The 25,399-nt window shown below is 32.2% G+C and overlaps 1 protein-coding gene across 2 annotated transcripts in view; it reads left to right on the forward strand.

Annotated features, from left to right (window-relative positions):
* Positions 1–25,399, forward strand: part of LOC148623630 (hypoxia-inducible factor 1-alpha-like) — a 58,751-nt gene that overhangs the window by 29,556 nt on the left and 3,796 nt on the right. For both annotated transcript variants that reach the window (XM_088565608.1, XM_088565607.1), the window contains exons 4-14: positions 2,660–2,833; positions 6,737–6,936; positions 8,573–8,679; positions 9,397–9,544; positions 10,859–11,013; positions 12,166–12,255; positions 14,631–14,758; positions 15,218–15,337; positions 17,717–17,832; positions 18,867–19,108; positions 20,915–21,009. In XM_088565608.1, coding sequence (XP_088421734.1) covers positions 2,660–2,833; positions 6,737–6,936; positions 8,573–8,679; positions 9,397–9,544; positions 10,859–11,013; positions 12,166–12,255; positions 14,631–14,758; positions 15,218–15,337; positions 17,717–17,832; positions 18,867–19,108; positions 20,915–21,009 — 1,575 coding nt within the window. The remainder of the gene's footprint in view (positions 1–2,659; positions 2,834–6,736; positions 6,937–8,572; positions 8,680–9,396; positions 9,545–10,858; positions 11,014–12,165; positions 12,256–14,630; positions 14,759–15,217; positions 15,338–17,716; positions 17,833–18,866; positions 19,109–20,914; positions 21,010–25,399) is intronic.

The raw sequence follows: 25,399 nt of genomic DNA on the forward strand, positions 1-25,399 counted from the left end.
GTGCCCAATGAGTCGCATGCTGCTCATATAGCTATTGAAAATCAACCACAGTTGTGATCTCGAAGCCTGTTAAGGATATCATATTAGAATATACTATCAATAAAGAACAGATGATATTTAATTGTATTTTTATAAAGATAAAATGGTGGACTGAAGAGTCTTGATGCAATTCCTTGATAATACAAATGTGTTAATTATGTATTGGTATATACCCACTTTTAAAAAAAAAAGATTAAATTGTATAGTAATCTCTATATATATGTTTTTCCACGTACTCTGTAAGCATGCTACTATACTCATCAGTTGATTTTAAAGAAACTATATGGTTTTTGCATCACCAGTAGATCATTTGTATGATACAATATACATTGTTGATGCGTATGAGAAGAGAAAATCCAAGGGTTTTACATTGGGTTTTACATTGGGTTTACATCTTCTAAAGGTTCTAAGTGTAACTTTTAACTGTTGGGCATTTAATAAGGAAATATATCATTTTCTGTGACAATGGAGTTTACTAGACATCATTGATGTGAGGATCCAACAATATAGCAGTATTCAATCCTAAACTACCCAACAACTTACAACATGAAGACCCCACCCCTACCCCAAGCTCTAAAATTTGTAGAAATAGATGCATGATTCAATCAGCACCACTCCGCCTTCTCACTACACTAGAAAGCAGAAAAGAGAATTTCTTCTTGAATTATTTGCCTGAATTGTAGAGGTACATGGATCAAAGTAATTCCAACTACCAGATAGCACTAAATTATTGAGTTAGACATTACTAGAACTAATGAACAGTAACCCTTTCAAAGAATTTCGCTAAGAAAAAAAGTAATGGTAAAGAATTCAACCTGTTCAGCTATAATTTTGGAAACAGATAGGACAAATTTCAGGCAGATTTTTCTGCCTAGGCCCTAGTACAAAAAGGGTTTTTTCTTTAAACCACAAGAGCAGAGTAGTTACAATTGTTACATGATTAGTATTGCATTTGGGATATTACAATGAATGTGTTTTCATGTTGAATTTATTTCTTAGACTCATTTTCTTTCAAAAAATTCCTTATTCAAACCAGTTGTGTGCGTCAGGTTTTAGTTAATGACAACTTCAGGGAAACTCTCAATGAGTTGGTAGATTATATCCTATATAGAAAGCCAATCATAAAGAAATGTTACATGTCTTGTAGTAGATGATATTCACTAATATTCTGTGGTCCAGGGTTTTAATATAACTACATGTAACATACTAATTAGTATGTAGCAGAAGACTACTTTGTGGTTTTCCAGTGTTAAGTTGTTGAAAAAAAATGCTGCACCTAAATTTTCTCTTACATCATTGACATAATCTTGCGGAAACAACTTATGATTTAATTTGCCGTAACCTTTATAGTATGCAACAGTTGGTGTTCAGATCTCATAGTGTACAATTTGATTATACTTTATTTGAGATAATTTATTCCAAGTTATGTTGTCAATTGAACATTATATTTCTACTTTCTCTTGTGATTATTGTGTAGTTTTTATGGTGATTGTTAAATGATTGATGAATTTGAGTTACAGAGAAATGAAATCATTTTGGTTTCACTGATTTGTTATCACAGTACTTGTACTATTAATATCTCATCACCATTACCTATGTGAAACTTGTCTTCAGTCACAAAATAGAACAATAGAATGGTGACTTAAGCCAGATGGTCTTTATATACAGGTTCATAGAATCACTACATGTGTGATATTGGTTGCTTTTTTTCAAATGCAGTCAGTATAGTTTAGATTTTTTCCTTTGACCTTTAAGACGCACTTTTATGCAAATTCATGTCACTTGATCGCAATTCTGTTTCCCAATCGGCCAAATACTGATAACTTCGTGGTGTTTGCAAAAACTGTTTCGAAAATTGAAATTGTGTGCCATGTGTTATTTCCTGAATGAAATGTCGAAAATTATAAGTAAAAATAACAAAATTTTACTGTGTTGGCTGTCTCGACTTTAATGTAATGCAGTTTTGAATGAGACATCACACTTTCCCTTTTGATTTTTATACCAGTAAAAAAATTTGCTGTTTTCTTCCTTTTTTGGGTTATCCTTGTTGTCAGTACTAGACATTTGGTTGCTGGATTGTTTTTGGGACTTGACCATAATACTTTTTTTTTTTGAACAATTTCAATGGATTTTATTTTAGAGGAAATGTTCTCTATTTTGAAATGGACAAAACACATTGAAAAGAAGACAAGGTGTTTTACCCAAGATTTGTGAAATCCCATTATAAATGAACATTGTCTTTGTGTAGTCAGTACTGCTATTCAATCATAACTGAAAACTGTAAATTCAGAAATAATTGTGTGCATTTGTTATTGCGATTCAGTCATTACAGGTCTTAATATTATTCTAGTTTTTTTTCAGCATTGAGAAAAACCTGACTTTTTCAACAACAAAAATTCAATTTTATTTTAAACCCTGTCACAATTTTTGACACTGAAAATAGACCAATATCTGAACAATCTATTCTTCTTATTACAATCCAACTCAGAATTATATTTTCAGGAGCAGACATGAATGTAAATTTGATAATTTGTATCAACACCTTAATGTAAGTGTCCAGTAAAAGATAAAAGTCAACAGGAAACAATGCTGTTATTATATTTTAACTGATTATTTGTAGATTGATCTGATTGGACAGAGTTTACTGGAATTTCTCCATCCATGTGACCATGATGAGATCATTGATCATCTTTCCCACAAGTCCTCAACAAGGAGTAAAAATTTGTTTCTGCGTATGAAGTGTACCCTTACAAGTAAGGGAAGGAGCGTCAATCTAAAGTCAGCATCCTACAAGGTAATACCTTACAGATCATCATATCTAGTTGTTGCTGACTTAATAATAAGGAATTATAGAAGAAGCATTTCCTCATCATATATTATAGAGAACCTGGCTATCCCATGACTTGTACACTAACTATCCAGGCTCATTTTAGTCTTTTGTTTCTGCTTTTAGTTCAGATAAAAAATAAAGGTTTTCTTAGCTTCAGATAATGGTTTCTGTTTCATAATTATGTCAGTGTGTTTTTCAAAGGCTGAGAAGTAATCTGAATTGTAAAGTTGAATGACATTTTTAAAAATTCTCTTTTTTTTTAAGAAAATAATTGCAGATTTCCTGTGTAACTGATTAGGTTTCTCAATTTAGTTATGACCTCTTCAGCACCAATTGAACTGGGAGGGACAAGAAAATACATATTATGTAATATATAGAATGCTACTGTGATACTTTTCACCTTTTTCATATGAGAATGCAACTGTTCTTTTACAAATTTTCATCCCTCTGAATCAGTTTTATTCAGTGAAGTACATGGTTTTGCTCAGGATTTTATTCTCACCAAATGATATATCAAAGAAACAATTCATGTGCCAAGTGGAATAAATTAAGAGATAAAAACTCAATAAGTACTTATATCAACCTATAGTACCTATTTTATACATTAAAATTAGCAAATACAAAATCATATTATGCCCCTGTTTACATGACCTTGCCAAATATGTTGGATGAATATCTTGGTATTATTTGCCAGGTATTTAAACCTGTCTCCAATTTCTTCAGATTTCTTTGTCATGCCTAATTAATTTTATAACCTGAATGCAATACTTTAAATAAATGTTATTAAAAAACTCCATTTCAGAATTTAATTTAAACTTAGCTTTCTTTTTTGTTGAAAATTCTAACATTGAATCAACCTTCATAAATTAGTTCGAAGGCATAAGTAACTTCCATAATAGGATGTAAAAACATCCTACTGGATCTTATTGTCTAATTATTACCATGGTAACAAGATGTTGTAAATAGTGATGCACAGCCTGTACTTCACAGGTAAAGTTACAGTGCAATGATAGGTGTCAAATCAATTTATATATTTACCTGGTGTAAATAGATACTTTCTTTCAGAGATAGTAGGATATTCTAATGTTATCCCTTTTTATCTGTATTGACTTATATGGGTAAGCATAAAATTGGTGGTAGTTTAATGTAATTGAAATGTCATCTTTGTCTATTAAAGTATAAACACTTGATTTCAAGACTTTCTATGAAATAGTGCCACAAGGGCTGTATGTTTCAAGAGGAAGGTTTGGATAATTTTGTGGGGTTATGATCCTAATCAAGGACCACAAACAAGTATTTTGGTAAACTTAAATTTGTATCATTTGCTTATTTCTTAGTAACAATTCCACAAGATTTTATTCAAAGTCTTGAAAGACTCAGTCCAAAAAATCACGCAAGTGTTCTGTTGTAATAAAGAATGGAAAAGTTGGTATAATTGAACAGCAGAGTTCTACATAAAGAGCTACTTAAGTCACTCAGTAGCAATACGTGTACTAGATTTGTATAAAAATTGGTATCACTCTATTTTAAATTGCCGTAAAAAAAATTACAATCCAGGGCGGATTCAGGCAGGGGATCTTGATAAAATTGTGCAGTAAGGTTTATTACCACAAAAGAAATGTTAATAGTGATTAGGGAGTTATGGCACAGACAATTAAGAAAGAAGGGGCCAAAACGAACATTTATTAAACTTTAACTACTGTGTTTGGATTCCTGGACAATAGGTTGAGTAAAATTGTATGGATTTCAATTAAATTGTACTACAAGGTTCCATACAACAAAACTTAAAGGGAGGCTGTGATTGATTTAAGGGCTTAACCATATAGGTATTGTTTAATTTTTATGTGTAGTTTTATGTATTTAAGTTATTTGACATCTCTCATTCTACTCAGAAACTTATACTGTGTATATCACCATCCAAATTTAGAGTGGTATCAAGCTTGTAGTGTATTCTTATGTTAACCCAACTGTTCAGGGTTTGATCTTTGTAGTCACATCAAGCTTTGCCATTTTTACTGAAGTCTGTACAATAAACTGACTGTGAGTTAATATTGTAAGAGATTGTGACTGGAACCATTAAGGAAGTAGGGGGCAAAAAATTATGGTCAAATTATTATCCTATGTTCAATGTCTAATTGCAGTCTAATTTTAAAACAGTATTAAGTTTAAATGGTGATTCGATACTTGCCCCAACTGTTAAAAGAAATTCTTGAGATGCACTTGTTGATAGTTACCAGCCAAACTAGATGTAGCTCTGTGATTACGGCACAGTAATGGTTCCACAACACTCAAGTAAAAAAAAAAGAGTAATAACAACAGATATGTGTCATATTAAAAGATTAAACTTTTCCTAAGTACTTTTCTTTTCTGCTACATATCAATAATTGGCTTGTCAACTGTGTCTTCTCTATAGATTCATGAGATTCAGCATTTACATGAAACTTTCCAATTGAATCACAATTTGTTTGGCTCTTTTCTTGTATAAATGTTGATTATCATTTAACTTCATCATGGCTGGATATTGTAAACAGTCAGGCTGTTGAATGTTAGTGGTAAACATTCTTCATATAGGGCATTGTCATGACTTTGACAGAAAAGGTACAAATCAAGAGTGTCTTAAAGACAGATTCTAAGTGATTACAAAACCCAAGTGAAGTACATGACAACAAAAAATGGAGGTCAGTATTATGAAAGAGGAATACTACCACAGGATCTTGAAATCTTATCAATTCATGCCGAATAAAGCTCAAAAATATGAGTTCACTATCAGGATGAGCAGCTTTTGTAGAGCAAGAGCTTGCTGCATTCAAAGAAAAAATTAAGGTGTTCCTTTATAGGCAGTATGTCTACTCCTTTAATAATGTTTTGATCTGTCAGTCCGTCTTCAGTTTTCCAGACTTTTTTTTTTAAAGCTTGCAGATATTGACATGATTTTTGGTATATAAGTTCACCATGATAAGTTACAGGTCAAGTTTAATTTTTTCCACTCTGATGATTTTTACCAAAATTATGGGTCTTGAACTTGGCAAAATTCACAGAAATAAGTTTTTCTAAATTTTTTCTGTAGGCTTACAGATTACGGCATGATTTTTGGTATATAAGTTCACCATGATAAGTTACAGGTCAAGTTTAATTTTTTCCACTCTGATGATTTTTACCAAAATTATGGGTCTTGAACTTGGCAAAATTCACAGAAATAACAGTTTTTCCAAATTTTTTCTGTAGGCTTACAGATTACGGCATGATTTTTGGTATATAAGTTCACCATGATAAGTTACAGGTCAAGTGTACATTTTGTTTCGCTACAATGATATTTACTTTGGATTCATTTAAACTCAAAGAAATCACAGTCTGGAGTTTGAAATTACCATTCTGAGTAACAGAATTTAGTTACACGATAAAAAAAAATCATTTTCAAAAATCTTTTTTAAATTTTATTTTGTTGCAATCTTTTCTAATGCCTGAAAAAACCACTTTAATTCCTTTTTTTTGGGGGGGTCTTTCTACATCTAACATGGGGGCGTGTTGGGTATGTGAGCACGCTAACTAAGGTTCTTCAATAGTGGTAGTGTTAATAAAAGGAACAACTTCTAAACATGATCAAATTTTGGTTCTGCTTTATCAAACAAGATGGCTGGGAGAGGCTATCTAAGCTTCTGATTGGTCAACTGCTCTGAAACTGCAGTTGCCAATAATTTGAAATTTGATAGGATTAGCATTCCTTTTTTATGTGGCTCATGAAGCTCAGCATGTAGCATGAATGATTTAAGTGTTCTAAATGATATTCCAATGTTTTCCTGGTATGCTATTAATCAATTTTCTTTATTTTACTGATATTGTGGTAAAAGTTTTCTTTTTCTGTTACAGGTTATCAAGTTGTCTGGTGAGTTCAAAGATTTCCAACTGGAAGATGTAAAAGATGACAACAAAGAGAATAGGGAACAGCGGTACTATATTGGAATTGGAGAACCTATTCCACACCCTGCAGACATTGATATCAAACTAGATGCAAAAACATTCCTGTCAAAACATAACATGGATATGTCGTTCACATACTGTGATGAAAGGTACAACAATATCTGAACCTTTAAATCTGATGAATTCCATTGAAACAGTTACTATAAAGGAAGATGTTTTGGGTTAAATTCTTTAGTTGTAACATCTCATCTAGGCCACTAAAAATGAAACATCTTCTCTAGTCTTCTAAAAAATAACATTTGTTTCCTATGCACCTCTATATTTTTAAACAAGACTTGACACCTATGCCAACTGTTTGTGAATGTGTTCATAATGAAAATGCTAATCCTTAATCAATAATACACAACCAGTTTTTGTAAGACTGGTGTTACGGCTCTTATTGTTCAGGAAGTAGGGGCCAAAAAGTGGAAAAAATTGAGCACTGTTTTTTAAACTTGTCCAAAAACAAATCAGTATAGTGTATGGATCTCTATGTAATTATGCTATAAAGGTCAGACTTGGATTGATTTTGGCAGTTACAACCTTAACTGTTCAGGAATTAGGAGAAAATAGAATTTCCACTGGAATCAGGGGCCTAAAAGGGTAATTTTTTTTTATTTTTTATTTTTTTTTGGGGGGGTGGGGGGGAGGTGTTTGTGGACAGTACCAGGGTAACTTGAGTTAATATGTTTGGGTCTTTGTGAAGTTATACTGCAAGGTTTCATATTACAAAAGGAAGGTTGGATTGATTTAAGGTAGCATTGTTTTAATTACTGGTTTGCATTTAATGTTGCTCTTGAATTTTGTTATATGCATCTTTATACATTGTTTCTGAACAAAAGCACTTGTTCCTAAATGTACATGTATTATGTATGATTTACCTGAACAAAATGTCATTTCTTTGAATTTAAATAAATGTACTAGTAGATAATATATCCTGTGGTTTAACTAAATACCAACATCAACTTTCACTGAATATAAAAGTCATCATTAAATTTCTGGTAACTATTTTCAAATCAGTGGACACTTGCCCTACTCTAAATATTTAGACTACAGAACATTTCAAAACAAAAACCTGTAGTTTATTTTTAAAATTTTTACTTTCACTTTCACTATATTGTTTGCTAAATATAATAGTAATAACTTATTTACTAAACTGACTAAATTATGAAATTATTTATGTAACATAAGTGTAGAATGTTGTATTAAAGAGCATTAGCTGAGTGTCAAAGATTAATATAATACATTCTTTAAATTAAAACTAAAAATAAATTTGTAAGTAATTTCTTAAGTTTTGATGTAATCAGAACCTTAAAAGGCAATAAGAGCCCTTATGTTTTAGGAATAAGGGACCCAATTGGACCCAACCATTTTATTCTTGTTTTTTCGACAATAACATGAGAAAAAGTTAATTGAACTATTAACAAAATTATAACATAGTGTGCTGTCCTTTCATTCTAGTCAGAATGTTATGCTGTGTCAAAATTTTTATCACAATCCAAATTGAGACCTTTATCAAGCTTTAACTGCCCTAAACATTTAATGTTTGGCTTCTGGTATTAAAGTTCAATTGGAATATCTTTACATTACCTTTTGGCCTGGAGATTGTTCCTGTGGGATTGGAAATAGGAAAATTGGATTTTAATATGATACAATCGATAAGAAACTCCTTTCTGTTGGAAATCTAATATTCTTGGACCTAAAGATTCCTGACAGTGAAATTTAAAATAAAAAATTGCATTTTAGGATTACAGACTTGATTGGATTTGACAATGAGAAATTAATGGGAGAATCCATCTACAACTATCACCATGCCTTGGACTCTGAAAACTTAGAGAAATCATACAAGCAGTGTAAGTGTCTCCGTTAAAATACCATTTAGTGAAGCTTATGTTGTATCACACTGATGGCAATGTGGCTGACAGAATATCATTTAGTATACATGTGAAGCTTATGTTGTATCACACTGATGGCAATGTGACTGACAGAATATCATTTAGTATACATGTGAAGCTTATGTTGTATCACACTGGTGGCAATGTGACTGACAGAATATCATTTAGTATACATGTGAAGCTTATGTTGTATCACACTGATGGCAATGTGGCTGACAAAATATTTTTATAATATTATTACTTTAAAGCACTAACTAACAAATCAAAAGAGATATCTTCATTTAACTCCTTAAACATTATTTTCATAACATGCCAACGCTGATATCCTGTCCTTAAATACATGATAATATTGTGTAATTGTGGGCCAATTAGACTGTTTTGTTCCTTTATAAAGAAAGGTATCTAGTTGAATGTTGCATAACTGTTGATAAGATTGGTTATTTTGATCTCACTGATTCTAATACTAATGCAATGTTCTTATGAGTGCAGACATAATTTAATGCCTGTGCTACATAGTATCTTTGGCATATAGTACTACCCTCCCATATTAATTGCCATACATTTCTTTTATTCAGCAACACTTTTTGTTAATAACTGACATCAGATTGTAGTGTTAGACAATGGAGACTTACCGGTATGTCATTCCTTGAAATATTTTTTTTTCTTATTTTCCAGTATTCTCAAAAGGACAAGTGATGACTGACCGATACAGATTTCTAGCCAAAAATGGCGGATATGTTTGGGTTGTCACTCAGGCAACAATCATCTATAACAATCGTACACACAGACCAGAAAGTGTTGTTTGTCTTCATTATGTACTGAGGTAGATCATTTAAGGAAAATTGTGTATCATTTCTTTTATTTTCATTTTACTAAGTACTATGGCTTCTTTTTTTACTTGTGAGGTACTTATTTTGGTGGTTTTCATGGATAGTGTGGAAATTAAGAATTCAGTAAACAATTATTTCTGTTATTGAAAATCTAACACTTGCAATGTTATATATAGACATTGTACATGAAATAAGAAGCTACATATAAGTCTTATATCCAGCTGTCAACATCATGTCACTACCTAATTATTAAATTAAACAATAAATCAATTGTTTATTAGCTTTTTATAGCATTTGTGCTACCAGACTTTTGTAATGTCAATATGAACCATAAAAATATTGTTAGAATGATGTTTGGTATTCTCAGCTGTAGTAGTGTTTGTAGTAAAAATTAACTTGCAGTAAACTCAGGGTTTTTTCCATCTACATTCGCCCTGTGCAGGTCCGGATGTCAAAAGAATAGGCCTGCAGCAATGCTAAGCTTGTCGTAAAAGGCCACTAAATAGTGCTCAGGAACCTTGCCAGGGACTAGGCGCTCTGCCCACAGAGCAACTGGGATGTGTGCCCCAGGTGGTGGAATGGGGTACCCCTGGCGTGTTACATGCTGGAGTTGTCAGGCTATAATACGGAAAACCTGACCGCAAACCATAGTGGTGCACCGTGTTGAGAAAGATGCCACGTTCCTCGCACGTTAAAGATCCCTGCTGTGGTATTTGATAGGAGTTGGAACCTTTGCAGTCCACCACAGGAGGCTAAATTACCTGACTCTATCCATCCCTCCCTTTCATCTTGTGGCAGTGAAAATTTGTCGACCCTATTATCCTGATGCCCCATCCCATTTTTTATTTCATGTTCATTTCATTATCCATTTCATGTTCATCGTCTGAATATAGCTGAAATATTGCTGCTCGGACGTTAAACCCCAACAATCAATCAATCAATCAACCATCTACATTCAACATTGACGTAATTATGGTGCCTGAATTTTTCATTCAATAGAAGTTTGACTTACTGAATTTTACTGGTAGTCAGGAATGGATTTCCCTACAGATGTATTATTTATGTTACTTCCATTTTTCTTCCATACATTTTTGCTGTCCCTGCGAGACCCGACAGGGTAGTCAAGGATGTTAAAAAACCCTCGTTCACTCTTCCATACTTGTCCCGACTTATTAGGGTTCAAAGTTAGTGTCATATCAAGCTGTGCCAGGCAAAACATTTTTATTTGCCACTATTACCAACAGTTTTGCACACATGCACAAAAGATATCTTTCTTAGCAGACTTATGAATGATTCTGTTTTGACAGTGATGTTATTGAAAAGAGAATGATTCTAGCTGGTTTCCAGAAAGCAGCTACAGACAGCATGCTTCAGTACTTTAAGCCTATGACCGAGGATGTATTCAGACCTAAGTCAGAACTACAGGATGAGGACATGTATATTGCCCCAGGACTCACCAAGAGTAAGTTCAGGAAATACTAGTCATTTGTCATCTATATTGCATTCTTGAAATTATGTAAAAGGCTTCAGAAATGAAAAACATTAACGCCTTAAGATTCCACTAAAGTCAAAATCTTGTCAAGATAAATTAGTCATAATGTCAAGAATGTAATTTTTTTGTTCCTGAAACTTTGCAATATGCTTCTTTATACAATATTCTACACAGAAGCATTTTCCCTTCCTTGATATCACAACTCAAACAACAAAAGTAAACATCAAATTGTATAATATAACTACAGCTTTACTTGAACAGATTTTTGGAATGCCTAAATAATAAATGCAGTGCAAGCTATGACAAATTTGTAACAAATTACCAGATTTAATAGAAAATTTTGATATTTTATGTTTATTTATGTTTGTATTTAGCTGATCCATAGTAGGGTTTTAACTCAAAATTTATGCTTGGTAGCCCACAGCTCAAATTTTGGTAGCCAATTTGTAAAGTTCTTTACAATTGATGTAGAAATTTTAGTAGCCCACTTTAAATTTAAGTGGCCATTGACAAATTGGCCCCTGCCAATTTCAAACATTGCCCATAGCATAGAATATTTCAATTTATAATAAATTTGTAGAAATGACTATTTCTAAAAGCACATGAATGCTAGCTTGCACTGCATAACACAATTAAGAACAGGACTACTTGTATATGAATTTTTGACATTAAACCTTGTTTTTGACATCTGTAGAATTGTTATAAAATATGTTGTTGTGTCTTTTGTTGAAATCTATAGAAGTTATAAAACTTCTTTTTTCAAATTTTTGACATGTACTTGTGTGTTAAATGCATTTATAAAACATTTCAATAAATAATGTCTGAGATCTTATAAGTCGAAATTATTTATTTATTAGAAATGACTGTAATTTTCTTTTAATTTGGTGTAATTGTTGTAGAAGTGTGTGATTTAATTTTCATGTTATGTAATTTTTTTTGGCAATCCAGGAATATACCATTTACGTGCATAAGGACAGATATACATTCTACCTTTCAATTCATATTGTTCTTTTGAAGGTAGATTTTAATTGTCTTTATGTCATTGCATGAGATCTTGTTGTTTCTCAGTCCATTACTAGTTCAAAAACAATAATAAACAAGAAATGAGTTGATTAATTTTAGGTATGATGAGTGATACCACTATAGACTTGACACATCTTGCTCCAATGGCTGGAGATGTGTGCATCCCACTGCCATGTTCGGTATCATCAGGTATGTACCATCTTACTCAATGTCATGCTCTATATCATCAGGTATGTACTAACTTATTTACAATCATGCTTCATATCAGGTATGTACCTACTTGCAACCGTCATGCTCCATATCATCAGGTACCATATTTTTGGTGCGTATAGTGCACAATATATGTATTGTGCGCAGTGCAATTATGAAGGTCTAAACATGTGAAAAAATTTTTTAGACTTAGGTTGCAGTAAAATTTTGTAAGACAAAAAAAATACTTTGCATATGATTGGGCAATTTATTCACCTTGATGCGGTATTTTCTATGAAAATGTGAAGGAAAGAAACTTCAATGCAGACTAAAACATCATGTAAACATCAGTGGCTAAAAAAATTGGATAATTTTAATTTCGAAGCATGATAAAATTATTACACAGGATGTATGAAATGGCTTATAATACAAAGACAAAAAGTCTGGAAAATCGGACATTTCCGGTTTTTGTTGCAACTCAAATTTCACAATTTTTCATTTAAAAACATACTTTTAAGAGAGAAAATTGTAAGAAACAATCAAAATAAGTATCAGAATAATCATTTTCAGCTGTAAAAGCATTTAATAAGGAATTAGTTACTTTTTGGTTTTCAGTTGTTTCATATTAATTTCTAACCATGCTTTATGAGCAAAAAATTGTGTACAACTTTTGTTTGAAACATGTTAATAAGTCATTTTTTTTTTTGAACATGATTTGAAGAAAATATCACTAAAAAATTAATACTTAAAGATGTATTTGATGATTAGATAAAATTTCTTTCAGTAACATTTCACTTCCGGTTTGTTTGTTTTGTTTGGTTACATTATGCAATGTCTTTTCATGTACCAAAATCTTTAATTTCGTGGCAAATTCTTATGTATTGGTGTATAATACGCACCCCATGTTCTGGAAATAATTTTTATGTAAAAATGTGCACATAATACACACCAAAATATACACAGCCATGTTTCATATCAGGTTATCTTACTTACTCACCATCATGCTCCATATCATCAGTTATGTACCTACTTTCTCACTGCCATGTTTCATATCATCAGGTTGTACTTACTTACTTACAATCATGCTCCATATCATCAGTTATGTACCTATTTTCTCACTGCCATGTCTCATATCATCAGGTATTGTATGTGCCTACCAACTCATGGCCCTACTCCATATTATTGGGTACTATATGTGCTCACTAATTCATGGCCCTACTCCATATCATCGGGTACTGTTTGTGCTCACTAACTCATTGCCTTACTCTGTATCATTAGGTATATATGTACTTACTCACTGTCATGTTTCATATCAGGTACCTTATATGCCTGCTTACTCAATGCCATGTTCCATATTCTCAGGTTCTGTATGTGCCTGCTTACTCAATGCCATGTTCCATATTCTCAGGTTCTGTATGTGCCTACTAACTCAATGCCATGTTCCATCTCATCAGGTATGTGTATACAACTGTAAATGTATTAATTTTTGCAGATTCTGTCAAGTGAACATATTAGCAGGTGTCAATTTTTCCACTTTCATAAATGATTAGCGTTACATAGTGTGAAAAATCAGTCCACCTCCAAAATAGCAAATAACATGTTGACAGTATCTCACTGCCACATTCCACATCATCAATACCGTATGTACATACTAACTCATTGCAGTGCTCCATTATGTACATACTCACTGCTATCATTCATATCATTAGGTTTGGTATGTTACTACTAACTCACCGTCCTACTCCATTCAAGTATGTTTCTACTCACTCACTGCCCTGCTCCATATCATCAAGTGTGTATGTGCTAATTCACTGCCATGTTCTATATCATCAATTATATACATACCATTTCACTGCATTGTTCCATTTCTTCAGGTAAGTACCTATATACTCACTGCCCTGCTTCATATCATCAGGTATATACCTATTTACTCACTGCCCTGCTACATATAATCAAGTAAGTACTATTTACTCACTATCCCGCTTCATATCATCAAGTAAGTATTATTTACTCACTGCCCTGCTTCATATCATCAGGTATGTACCTATTTACTCACTATCTTGGTCAATATCATCAGGTATGTACCTATTTACTCACTGTCATGGTCCATATCATTAGGTATGTACTTACTAGTTCACTGCTTACAATGAAGCAAGAAAACTAGTTTGAGGAGGCTGGTGTTTTAATATAATGGATATTTTCTGCTGAAGTCATAAAAACATTTTATGCACATTTATTTGTCAATTCCTATGCGTGTAATAATTGTTAGGAGTTCTTTTAAAGATTTGTTTAGCCTAGCTATTGATAATTAAACTATTGTGTATACATGTATTAATTAACTGACATACATACATATGGAATGTTTGGTTTTTCAGCTCCTGAAGACTTTAATAAGGCAGAAGATCTTTTCCCAAGCTTTAAGAGGGAACCAGAAAGTTTCTTGGCTTGCAGAGGTCTTGATAAACCTAAATCAACTGGCACTACACCTATTGCTTCTCCTACAGTAAGCTTTGTAATCATCTCGTCAGAAAACCATTTTAAACTCATTTTATGAGAAACTGCTAATATTTTGTAAGTGTTCAGCTAATTACTGTGCACAGAAATTTTTGTGTCAATCAGTTTTTGAAATGCTTAGTGTTGTGATAAAAAAAACAAACAAAACCAAAAGATACAGTGAAAAATTATTACCTAATTTATTATTATTTTGATATCAAACATGGTCTTTGAATCTTTGTTTACTGGCCTATCTTGGATAGATAAAGTTCAATATATTCTATTCATGAATTTGTATATAGGGAAGATAATGTGACAAGGATTTCGAGACAAGTCTATTTATTTCTCTGCATACTTTTATTAATAAATTTATGATCTGCAATGTTAAAGGAGGTATGGATTTTTTTAAAAAATTTATTTAATTTTTATAATGAACATGTGAAGTTAATATAATTGGTGCTTGTATTAGATGGTCAGTCCACCAACACCAGAAGATTACAGAACATCCTTTGACCCTAATGATACTGATATCATGAGTACATTTTTCTCAGAAGCACTGCCTTCAAGTGGTGGGGATGATTCTTTTGAGGTGAGAAAGTATTTCAGTTTTAGAAAAAGTCTTGAATAGTGAGTGAATAGGTACATAACAAAGGAGATAGATAAGGTTAAGATCTGAACTTTTTTAGCTCACCTGGCAGAAGGCTATGTGAGTAAATTGCCATCACTTGGCATCTGTCGTCTTCTGTCATCGTCGCTTGTTATCGTCGTCTGTTAACAATTTTTCAAAAATCTTTTCCTCTGAAACTGCTGTCCTTAGGGTATCTTGCACAAAAGTTCCGTATAGATTTTTGATCCGTCGAAAAACATGCTCGCTGTTACTGAAAATAGAACATAGGGGTCAGACAGTAGTTTTTCGCATATATCTCCAAAACCATTAGGTTTAGCCAAGTTCTGACATAGGGTCTAAGTGTTTAGCATGATGTGATCAATCCCTCTATTCCACAGTTTTTTTGCTATTTTTGATGTTATATCTGTCAAAAATCTCCTCTGACACTACTTAACCAATTGGAACCAAACGTGGTATGAATGTTCCTTAGAGTATCCTGCATAGAACTTATCTGGGGATTTTTGATCCATCAAAAAACATGGCTGCCATTACTAAAAATAGAACATAGGGATCAGACAGTAGTTTAATGCATATAATATCTCCAAATCCATTAGTTTTAGTAAAATTCTTTCAGTTGCTGAAATGATCTTTATTGTAAGGCCTACAATAGTTTCCAGGGATCAGTTTGTAAGATGACTGCTTGTAAGAGTTATTGTCCTTGAAGAGTCAAAAAATGACTATAAGAGATTTATTTTATATAACTAAGATGCTCCTTTGATTAAATGATTCTTGTGACAATAGTACAGTAAGATCAAGAGTCCAGCTTTAGAAAGCTAAAAAGACTATTTTTGACCATGTGAGCAATTCAGGCTCTCTAGAGCCTCTAGTTATAATTAGAGGCCAAAATGGGGTCTGACATACATTTTCCTATTGTTTGGACAATAACTTGACTGAAAATAAATTGATCTCATATATGTTTAACTACAAGGTACCATACCACATAATGAAGACGGATTGATTTTTGAGCCAAGTTGGAATAATGAGCCAGAAACAAGTTTTTTTTTTTAATTTCTAGATGATAATTTGTGTGAAAGGGAATTGAGATTGCTCTGTAATTGTACCATAAGTGCCATACTTCCAAGGGAAGGGTAGGATTGATTATAGAGGTTTCATCCACCATTAAGGTATAAGGAGCCAAAAAGTGACTGCTTCAATTCTGATCAAATTCTTATCCTGTGCCAAATATCTAATCATAATCAAATTTCAAAACTGGATCAAGTTTGAATGGTTTGTCCATACTTGCCCCAACTGTTCAGGGTTCGATGTTTGCGGCCGTATTAAGCTGCACCCTGCAAAGCATTTTCTATTTGCTGTTATTATAGTGCATCAGCATACCACAACTCATTTAGTAATTGAGTGCATGTTTTGTTTCATCCTGCAGCTTTTTATTAATCCTTAGACATTGGACTTAAAAATGTTTTTTACAAAATCTTTTTTTCTACATTTTTTGCTTTACAGTGTTCTCTAGTTGATCTTATTTACAAGTTGTATAAACTAGTATCATGTCAAATGCCAAACAGTATCTTGAATACAGGATAAGATATGTATGAAGCTGAGTAGAATTTATAATCTTTCATACATTGTCAAATCACCCAATTTTTCAGTTTCCAAAGAATTTTTTTTTGGTGTTAGTGATATGACTAAAAACCATTTTCACTTTCAAATTTTATTGTTGATACCAACTGTTTGTACATCTTCCTAATATATTCGTCTAAGATGAAACAGAACAATGCAATAATTATTATTTGTCATCAATGTTTAACTCTGAAACAAAGATGACAGATTTACAATGAAATTTCACATAAGGAATTATTAGATTCAATTTGATTTACATATTGAACTGTAAGTACTGATGTTTTGTTTTTGTTTTTGTTTTTTTTTTCAAATTGGTTAATGCTAACAAATGACAAGAAAGACAACTCCTCATCAAGACTTGGTCTATCTGTTGAGAAAATTACATTTTGGCCAAATTTCTCATAGTGAAAATCAGGTTATAGTATGGTGAATGTCGGGTAGATGGGGAAATTATTTTCATAAAACTTTTCTCAGCAAGTATCAATTGCAGCATCTTGATATTTGGTGTCAAGCATCAGGTACAAGTCCTTTATCGTTGGATCTGATTTCAGGTCTGTCAAACATCTACTTTCTCTTTAACTAATGTGACCATTTCTGTCTTAAGACACATTTTGAATCTGCTACAAGATTGAACTGATTGAGTATAGTTCGTTCCAATTTTTTTTGAGGTTTAATATTAAAATCAAATAAAGACTGAGTCAACATGTTTATCTGTTTGTTTTTTAGGAGGTAGATTTGAACATGAGAGCACCCTATATACCAATGACACCTGATGAAGATTTTCATCTGCTCCCACCTACAAGTGATGACCTACTTGGCATTAACAAGGACTTCAACCCATGGTCAGTTTTAATCTAGAGACCAATCTCTTACCTGCTTCAATTCAAAACTTTTAAACATACACAGTTAGTATCTTAAAACACCTTGAGTAAAGCAAATATGTCGATATCAACAATAAGTAGCAAATCATGATGTTAAATGATGGGGAAATGTGCTGAAAATGCAGAGTATAAACAGGATATATATTGTAAGCCTCTAAATAACAGTAATCCTAGTCATGGTAACTTATGTTTGCTGTATAACTGTGTTAAAAAGTGGGGTACAGATGTTCTGTCTCATAAATGTGATAAGAAAAAAGAAAAATCATGACAAATAAGGCATATTTGTCAAAGCTAAAGGAGAATCATTGAAAAGCCTTGAAATGTCATGGACAAGTGGAAGAAAAAAAATGTGTATGTACCCTGTCTTTATCATAATTTTACCTTTTTGAAAACTTTTCTTCTCTGAAACAACTAAGTTAACTATAACTTATTTGATTTTCTAGTTGATAAACATGTACAGTAAAACTTTCAGATTCCCAGATATATTTCTCTGAAATTTATTACCAATATTTAAGTTCAAGTGTTTGAGAAATCAAAAGTTATTGCCATCAACTATAATAAAAAACAATATGTTGGTACTTTTTAAAATACTTGCTCTAGAAATCTTGAGTGTTAGAGCCATCCCAGTTTATGCAAATTAAGTGTGACATTACTTCAAAATTTGTTCAATAAATTGATGGTATGCAATCCAAGTTAGGGTGAGTGAAATGTATATACATCTAGACTTAAAAAGAAGTAAAAGCATAGATTACTATGTAGACAAATATTCAGTGGTACAAAGTTTCATCATTGAAGAACTATCCTATGGTGTTATTCCAGAAAAAAAGTTATGAAGTGAAGATCACAGTTAATCAGTACATTCTGATGAAATGTTTATATATTGAGTTCTTATTATCATGTTTGACTTATCTATAATGTAAAGTTGTTAAAATGCACCCCTCAAAAACATTTATCTAATACATGACCAGTATATCTTACTCAATATTTTGCCTTAGGTTCCTTGGAAGAACTGAATCAGTATTTCTACCAAAGGAAAAGATATTTCCAGAACAGCCAAAGGAAAGTGCTCCAAGTTTGAGAGACTTATTAGAAGCCCAGAATGTTGTATCATGTATGGCCAGACCACAAGATAAAAACATGCTACAGATGAAGAGACCTCTAGACAAAAGCAGCTTAGAAAAAGGTCCCCCTGTTAAAAAAGCAAGGACCCAAACTGGACCAAAGCCTGGCCAGAAAGGTAAGATAAATCTGGGGTAAAAAAAACTGTACTTAAACACTGTATAAAGAATATGTAAAGAAAAATGAAATATTTCTGATGGTCTTAGTACATGTATTTCCACTGAATTACTTTGGTTTTCAAGTGAAATAAATAATTAATACCTATCAAATGGTTAGTTTCATGTTTATACAATAGGATTTTTGCCCCACACCTTTGAAAATAAGGGGATGAAAGGGGGAAAATATATGTTATCAGTAGAATTAATAGAAAAATTTACTGCTAAACCGGTATTGATGATTCATTGTGTTCCTTTTGAATTCTGTTACAAGAGTTTTTAGCTCTTCTGGCCAAAGGCTATGTGAGCTATTGCCATCACTTGGCATTCGTCATTGTTGTTGTTAACAATTTTTCAAAACTCTTCTCCTCTGACACTACTTGACCAATTGGAACAAAACTTGGTATGAATGTTCCTTTGGGTATCCTGCATAGTACTGATATGAGGATTTTTGATCCATCGAAAAACATGGCCGTTGTTACTAAAAATAGAACATAGGGGTCAGACAGTAGTTTTTCACATATATATCTCCAAAACCGTTAGGTTTAGCTAAATTCTGGCATGGATAAAAGTGTTCAGCATAATGAGATCTATCTGTGGTCAAATTTTCATTTTAATCCATTAAGCCATGTTGGAGTTATTGCCCATTTTCAACGTTTTTTGCTTTTTTTAATGTTATTTCTTTCAAAAATCTTCTCCTCTGACACTACTGGACCAATTGAAACCAAACTTGGTATGAATGTTCCTTGGGTATACCGCATAGAACTGATGTGGGGATTTTTTATCTGTTGAAAAGCATGGCCACTAAAAATAGAACATAGGGGTCAGACAGTAGTTTTTCGCATTTTTCTCCAAAACCGTTAGGTTTAGCCAAATTCAGTCAGTAGCTGAAATAATTCTTTTCATTAGGACTACAAAAGTCTCCAGGGATAAAAGTTGTCAGACAACTCCTTGTAAGAGTTATTGCCCTTGAAAGGGGAAAAATTATGTTTTTTGTTGTTTTTTTTAACAGTTTTCAGCCAATATCTTGAAAACTATGATAGATAGAAAAAAACTTTCAATCTCTGAAATGATCCTTATGATAAGTCCTTCCAAAGTTTTCTTGAGTCAAAATAGTTGGACAACTTCTTGTTAAATTTATTGCCCTTGAAGGCAAAACACAACCAGATGAACGATTCAGGCTCCTGGGAGCCTCTTGTTACAGGATAGCTTTTCTGTAATCATTTTGGAGTTGAATCGACTTTTTAGTTTTTGGTCTTAAATTAAAATATCAGATTTCAGATATCACTTGTCGTTTTTGAGTTATAAAGGGCAGAAGTTGGTCACACGGAAACGATTAACTTTTTTTGGTCTGCATTTGATTTTTTTCTTATTTGATTCCTCATGATTTTCTGTCAAATTGACAGCTCTTATGCTTTATAAGTTATAGGGATAGAAGGCAATAGACTTTGATCAGCACCCTTTAAGCAGAACTTTTTCACCTTTACTTGAATTTCAAATTTTTGTTTTATATTTTGTCCATAATGAACTGTAATTGTGTCAGAAACTTATATTGTGTCCATACTTGCCCCAAGTGAACAGAGTTTAACATGCTGTGGTCGTATCATGCGGCATTCCACAAAGCTCTGTTTTAAGGTTCCTTGTCAGTTGAAATTTCCTTTTTGTAGAGTAAACCCTGGAAAAAATTTTTGTGGAAATTCATTTGAGTATAGATCAAATATGGCTTTGGTATAATCAACAATATTGTTAATACATGATTTTTATTGTAGCTAAGTCCAGCTTTGACAGTGTCCTTTTGAACCTGTTGTTAACAGGGGAAGATAAACAGAATGGCTACAGTACAAAAGATCTGACCACTGAGAAGGTACGAGTATTCGTCTCCCAACTAGGGGAGATAAATCTGTTTCAAGTCAGTCTGTCAGTCATTATATTTTCCACAACTCCTCCAACATAACTTACTGGATTCTTTATGAACTTTATGCAGGGTTGGTCACTATATGGGGATGAGCTTAATGTCCTATCTATTTTGACAAGTTTTGTTGAAAATTTTGATATGGAAATAAAACCTTTTGCCCTTGTTGTCTTGTTTACTGTCATCTACTCCATATGTCTCCTAGAATTCTCATGAAACTATATGGAGTGTTTAGATCAAAACATGGAGATGTGCATTTTTTAAAGGAATTGCTGTTTTCAATAGTTTTTTTTAAGAAATATAGCAATGGACTTTTTTAACTTGCTGTTCAACATAATTTTGTATTCAACTCCTCCAATATTACTTGCTGGATTCTCATTATAAATTTGATGCTGTGTTGGATCATCTGCTTAATATTTCATATGATATTAGGGCTTCAGATGAAGATATTTTCATCCTAAAATCTAGGCAGCTTATTAACAACAATTATTTAGACTATAGTATAAATTCTTGTTTACTCTGTAGTAATGCCAAGCAAGTTTCAGTGCTTAAGAACTAATGCATTAACAGTGGTGTTAGTTACTGGACAGTCATAGTGCTATTTTTAGTTACTGGACAGTCATAGTTCTATTTTGGGCACTTATATTTGATACACATTTGCTCATCCATAACAGTAATATTGGGGTTAATTTTATCAATCATTGTTCCACTAGGTCATGTGTCCTAAAAATTTACTGATTCCTATAGTGCCTATGCCAGCACTTCACAGTTTAGTTTAGTTTCCCACTTTTGACTAGGGATGAAAAATGACATAAATGGAAACCGGTGGTTGCTATGGTGATTAAAAATGAAGAATCTATTGTTGATAAAACATTTTCTGAAAAAAGGGGACTTTTGAAAGTATTTTGCAATGTTTTATATATTTTCAATGTTGAAGGGGCTTTTTTTCAATGACAATTTGACTTCATTGTGAAAGTAAGTCAATTTTTCACCATGCTAAATTTAATAAGTGGATTACAAGGTGAAATAGCTCAAAATCTAACTGGCGATGCCCATATGAGGAAGGGGTTTTCGAAGGAAAAAGTTTGAACAGTTTCAGGGGATGAAATAAAAATTGCAGATATTTTGCGGGAAATTTGATATTTTTAAACCTGATTTTATGAACTTTTTTGCAAATTTTCACATATTTTTGCATGGTTTCTATGGTAATCCTACGTGCTGTGGGTAATTTTTTTCCAGAACATTTTTACTGCATCCTGAAGGCCTTGGGTAGAGCTATTTCTAGATATATAGATTTACAGATGCTTGACATTTTTTTAAAGTGATAAATGTTACAAAGCATCAGATTACAAGACCAAAATTAGGCAGTTCTACAATACTGTGGAGTGCTGGCTATGTTTTTACAATTTCCACTAAAGTTTTCATGCAAAGGAAAAAATAAATAGGTGGCAGAACAAACATTTTAATGATATCTCAACAATAACTTGACTACAAGTGAATGGATCTTTATGAAATTATACCACAAGGTACCAAAACAGATAAGGAAGGCTAGGATTGATTATGATAATGTGACTTCAACTATTTGGGAATAAGGGATTGAAAAGGGACCAGAATTAAGCATTTTCATGATTTCTTGATAATAACTTGACTATAAGTGAATGAATCTTTATGAAATAATATCACAAGATGCATACCAAAAAAGGAAGACTTGCATTGATTTTTTGGGTTGTGACTGTCTGGGAATTAGGGCCCTAAAACTGGCCAGGCACAAGCATTTTCATTATATGTGGACCAAGGCAGACCAGAAACAGTAAAAAATGTCTGACAAATTTTGCTAATGACTGATGACCATTATCCAGTGTCGGACATCAAAAATTGTCAGCCCTTATAAATTACAGTCAGGGTGGTTTTTTTTTGTGTCTAAACATCCGGTCTCCTAATTGTTTAGAATAAATTAATTGTTCATCAATATTAGATGATTTGGAACCACCTGTGACTGTGATTTACCTGTAACTGATTAGTTGATTGCATAATTATCTTAAAGTTGCCATGCCTTTGCAAAGCAAGCACTTGTGTATGGATCAAAGTGACTTGGTGAATTTTCATACATTTATCACTTGATTTATAAAATTAAGATTTACAAAAATTTAACACATTGATCATTTTCCCACCGATCTTTTAGTGGTAACAAAAGCACATGGTCTGCAAAGTACTACAAATCAGTCAAAGTTTCTAATTAATTTATTGATTGAATCAGTTTATTCCTCGAATGCCAACATCCTTTGATCTACCAACAATTTACTTGTAAAATTTTGTTGGCGTTCAAGGAATAGGTGTCATTGGTTATCACAACAAAGGTGCATGCTTATCAAAACATTCATACTAATTAACAGAAAGGTAAATTACAGGTCAATGTTTATTGATATTAAATTTCTGAATTTCTTTAATATTTTTGTATATAATTTATACATTTCTTAAAATAAAAGTCAGAAAATGTTAAAATTTTATTTTATTTTATTTTTTGCACATTTTTAATAGTTTAATTTTATTATATTCTTACATATTTTTAAAAATCTGCTGTTCTCCATTTAATAACAGTTAAATACTTATAAAAACATTTTAATTGTAATAAAACACCTATTGTTATAATATAAACATCTATTGAAATATTTTTGTTGGCATTCAAGGAATAGGTAACATATAAAATGTTGGCATTCGAGGAAGACACCATTGAATCCTTTTAACACAGAAGTCAACAACCCATTTAAAACAAATATTCACGATTTTCTTTTATTTACCAACATTTTCGTCACTCAGAACTTCTCGACTGTTTTGCTGATGTGAAGAAAAAGTCGGAGAGATATAATGTTTTGTTTACTTGTTTATAGAAAATCCATGTGTGGTCGAAACCAGGCTTGTTTTGAAAGTTTGACACATTCTGATAAGTTGTAACAAACAAAGTACATGATGAAATAACACAAATTCCAATATTTATCTTTAAATGAACAAAAAAATAGGTTTTGTTATTAAGTTTATACTCAATCTGAACATGTAAAAGACACAAACATCATCTGCTGAAGTAAAGTGTCTGACATGGCCTGTCAAAATTTCTGGAGCCATGATCTGGACAATAACTTGACTAATTAGGAATTTATCTTGTGGAATTGTACAATAAAGCATCCTTTTTCCAAAGGAAGGTTTTTTTGGGGGGTGGTAACTGGAATCATTTATATATGAAAAAAAAGGAGAGAGATGAAAAAGGGGCCATTTTTATTATGGAAAAATTCTTATCGTGTGTCAAATATTTTTTCAGAATCCAAATTCAGAGGTGTATCAGCTTGAATGGTGTGCCCATATTTGCCCCAACTGTTTACCGTTCGACCTCTTTGTGTGTATCAATTTGCACCCTGTAAAACATTTTATTAATCTAATAACATTAATTTAACAGCATGCCTTATTTCAAAATTTGAAACTTAAAAGCAGCTAAAATGAAAAATTATAGTTTAGTTAAGAAAATATACAAAATAGGATCTACTTAACAAGTTTTTTTACCTATTATTTTATGTAACCTTTGTGAAAAAGGAAAAAAAGCATGTTAAAATGGTGGCTGAATCAAGATGTTTTAGGTTTATAAACATGTTAGGCTGACAATACTTAACACCAATTTTAAACACTTTCTAAGGACTTCTAAACAAAAACCTGTAAGATAAATGAATAGTTTTCATGGAAAAATAAGAATAGTCATAATGATTTCATTGTTGCTATCTTGAGTTGTCAGTGCATGCAAATTACAATTTTGCTTACAGATATCATATAGCTTTTTCTTTTGTTTGTCTGCCCCTCTCATCCACCATATTTTCCAGATAATCACTGAAGAATTTTTTAAAGACTCTTTTTCAAACTTTTTTAACTGTTATTTACACAAAAGTAAGGACCACCCACTGAAATTTTAAATGAATTTGAGTTATCTTTCTTGGAATATAAAAGAATTGAGAAATTTGGTGAAAAAGAGTCTTGATCAAGTTTTTATCCAACATTTTTTGTTGTTGTTGTTGAGGTCTCACTAACCACTTCCAATTTGTTCATTACTTTTTTTTGTTAAAAAATTACTTTTCTAAGTTTCACTTTGAATTCCAAGGACAAAGGACATCTTAAATCTGCATAACCATTGCGAAGCTTGGAAAATATGGCCTTCATAATCATTATGCAAATGGTACAATAATTGTAGAAATTGTTCACAAAATTTACTTGAATAAATAATACTTAAAATCCACATTTTTACTTTTTCTGCTGACTGACAGCATGGAGGCAAATAACTCTTACATGTAAACAGTGTTCATAT

The sequence above is a fragment of the Perna viridis genome, chromosome 2, assembly GCF_037379345.1.
Source record: "Perna viridis isolate PV_CMFRI_1.1 ecotype Kerala chromosome 2, ASM3737934v1, whole genome shotgun sequence".
Taxonomy (NCBI): Eukaryota; Metazoa; Mollusca; class Bivalvia; order Mytilida; family Mytilidae; genus Perna; species Perna viridis.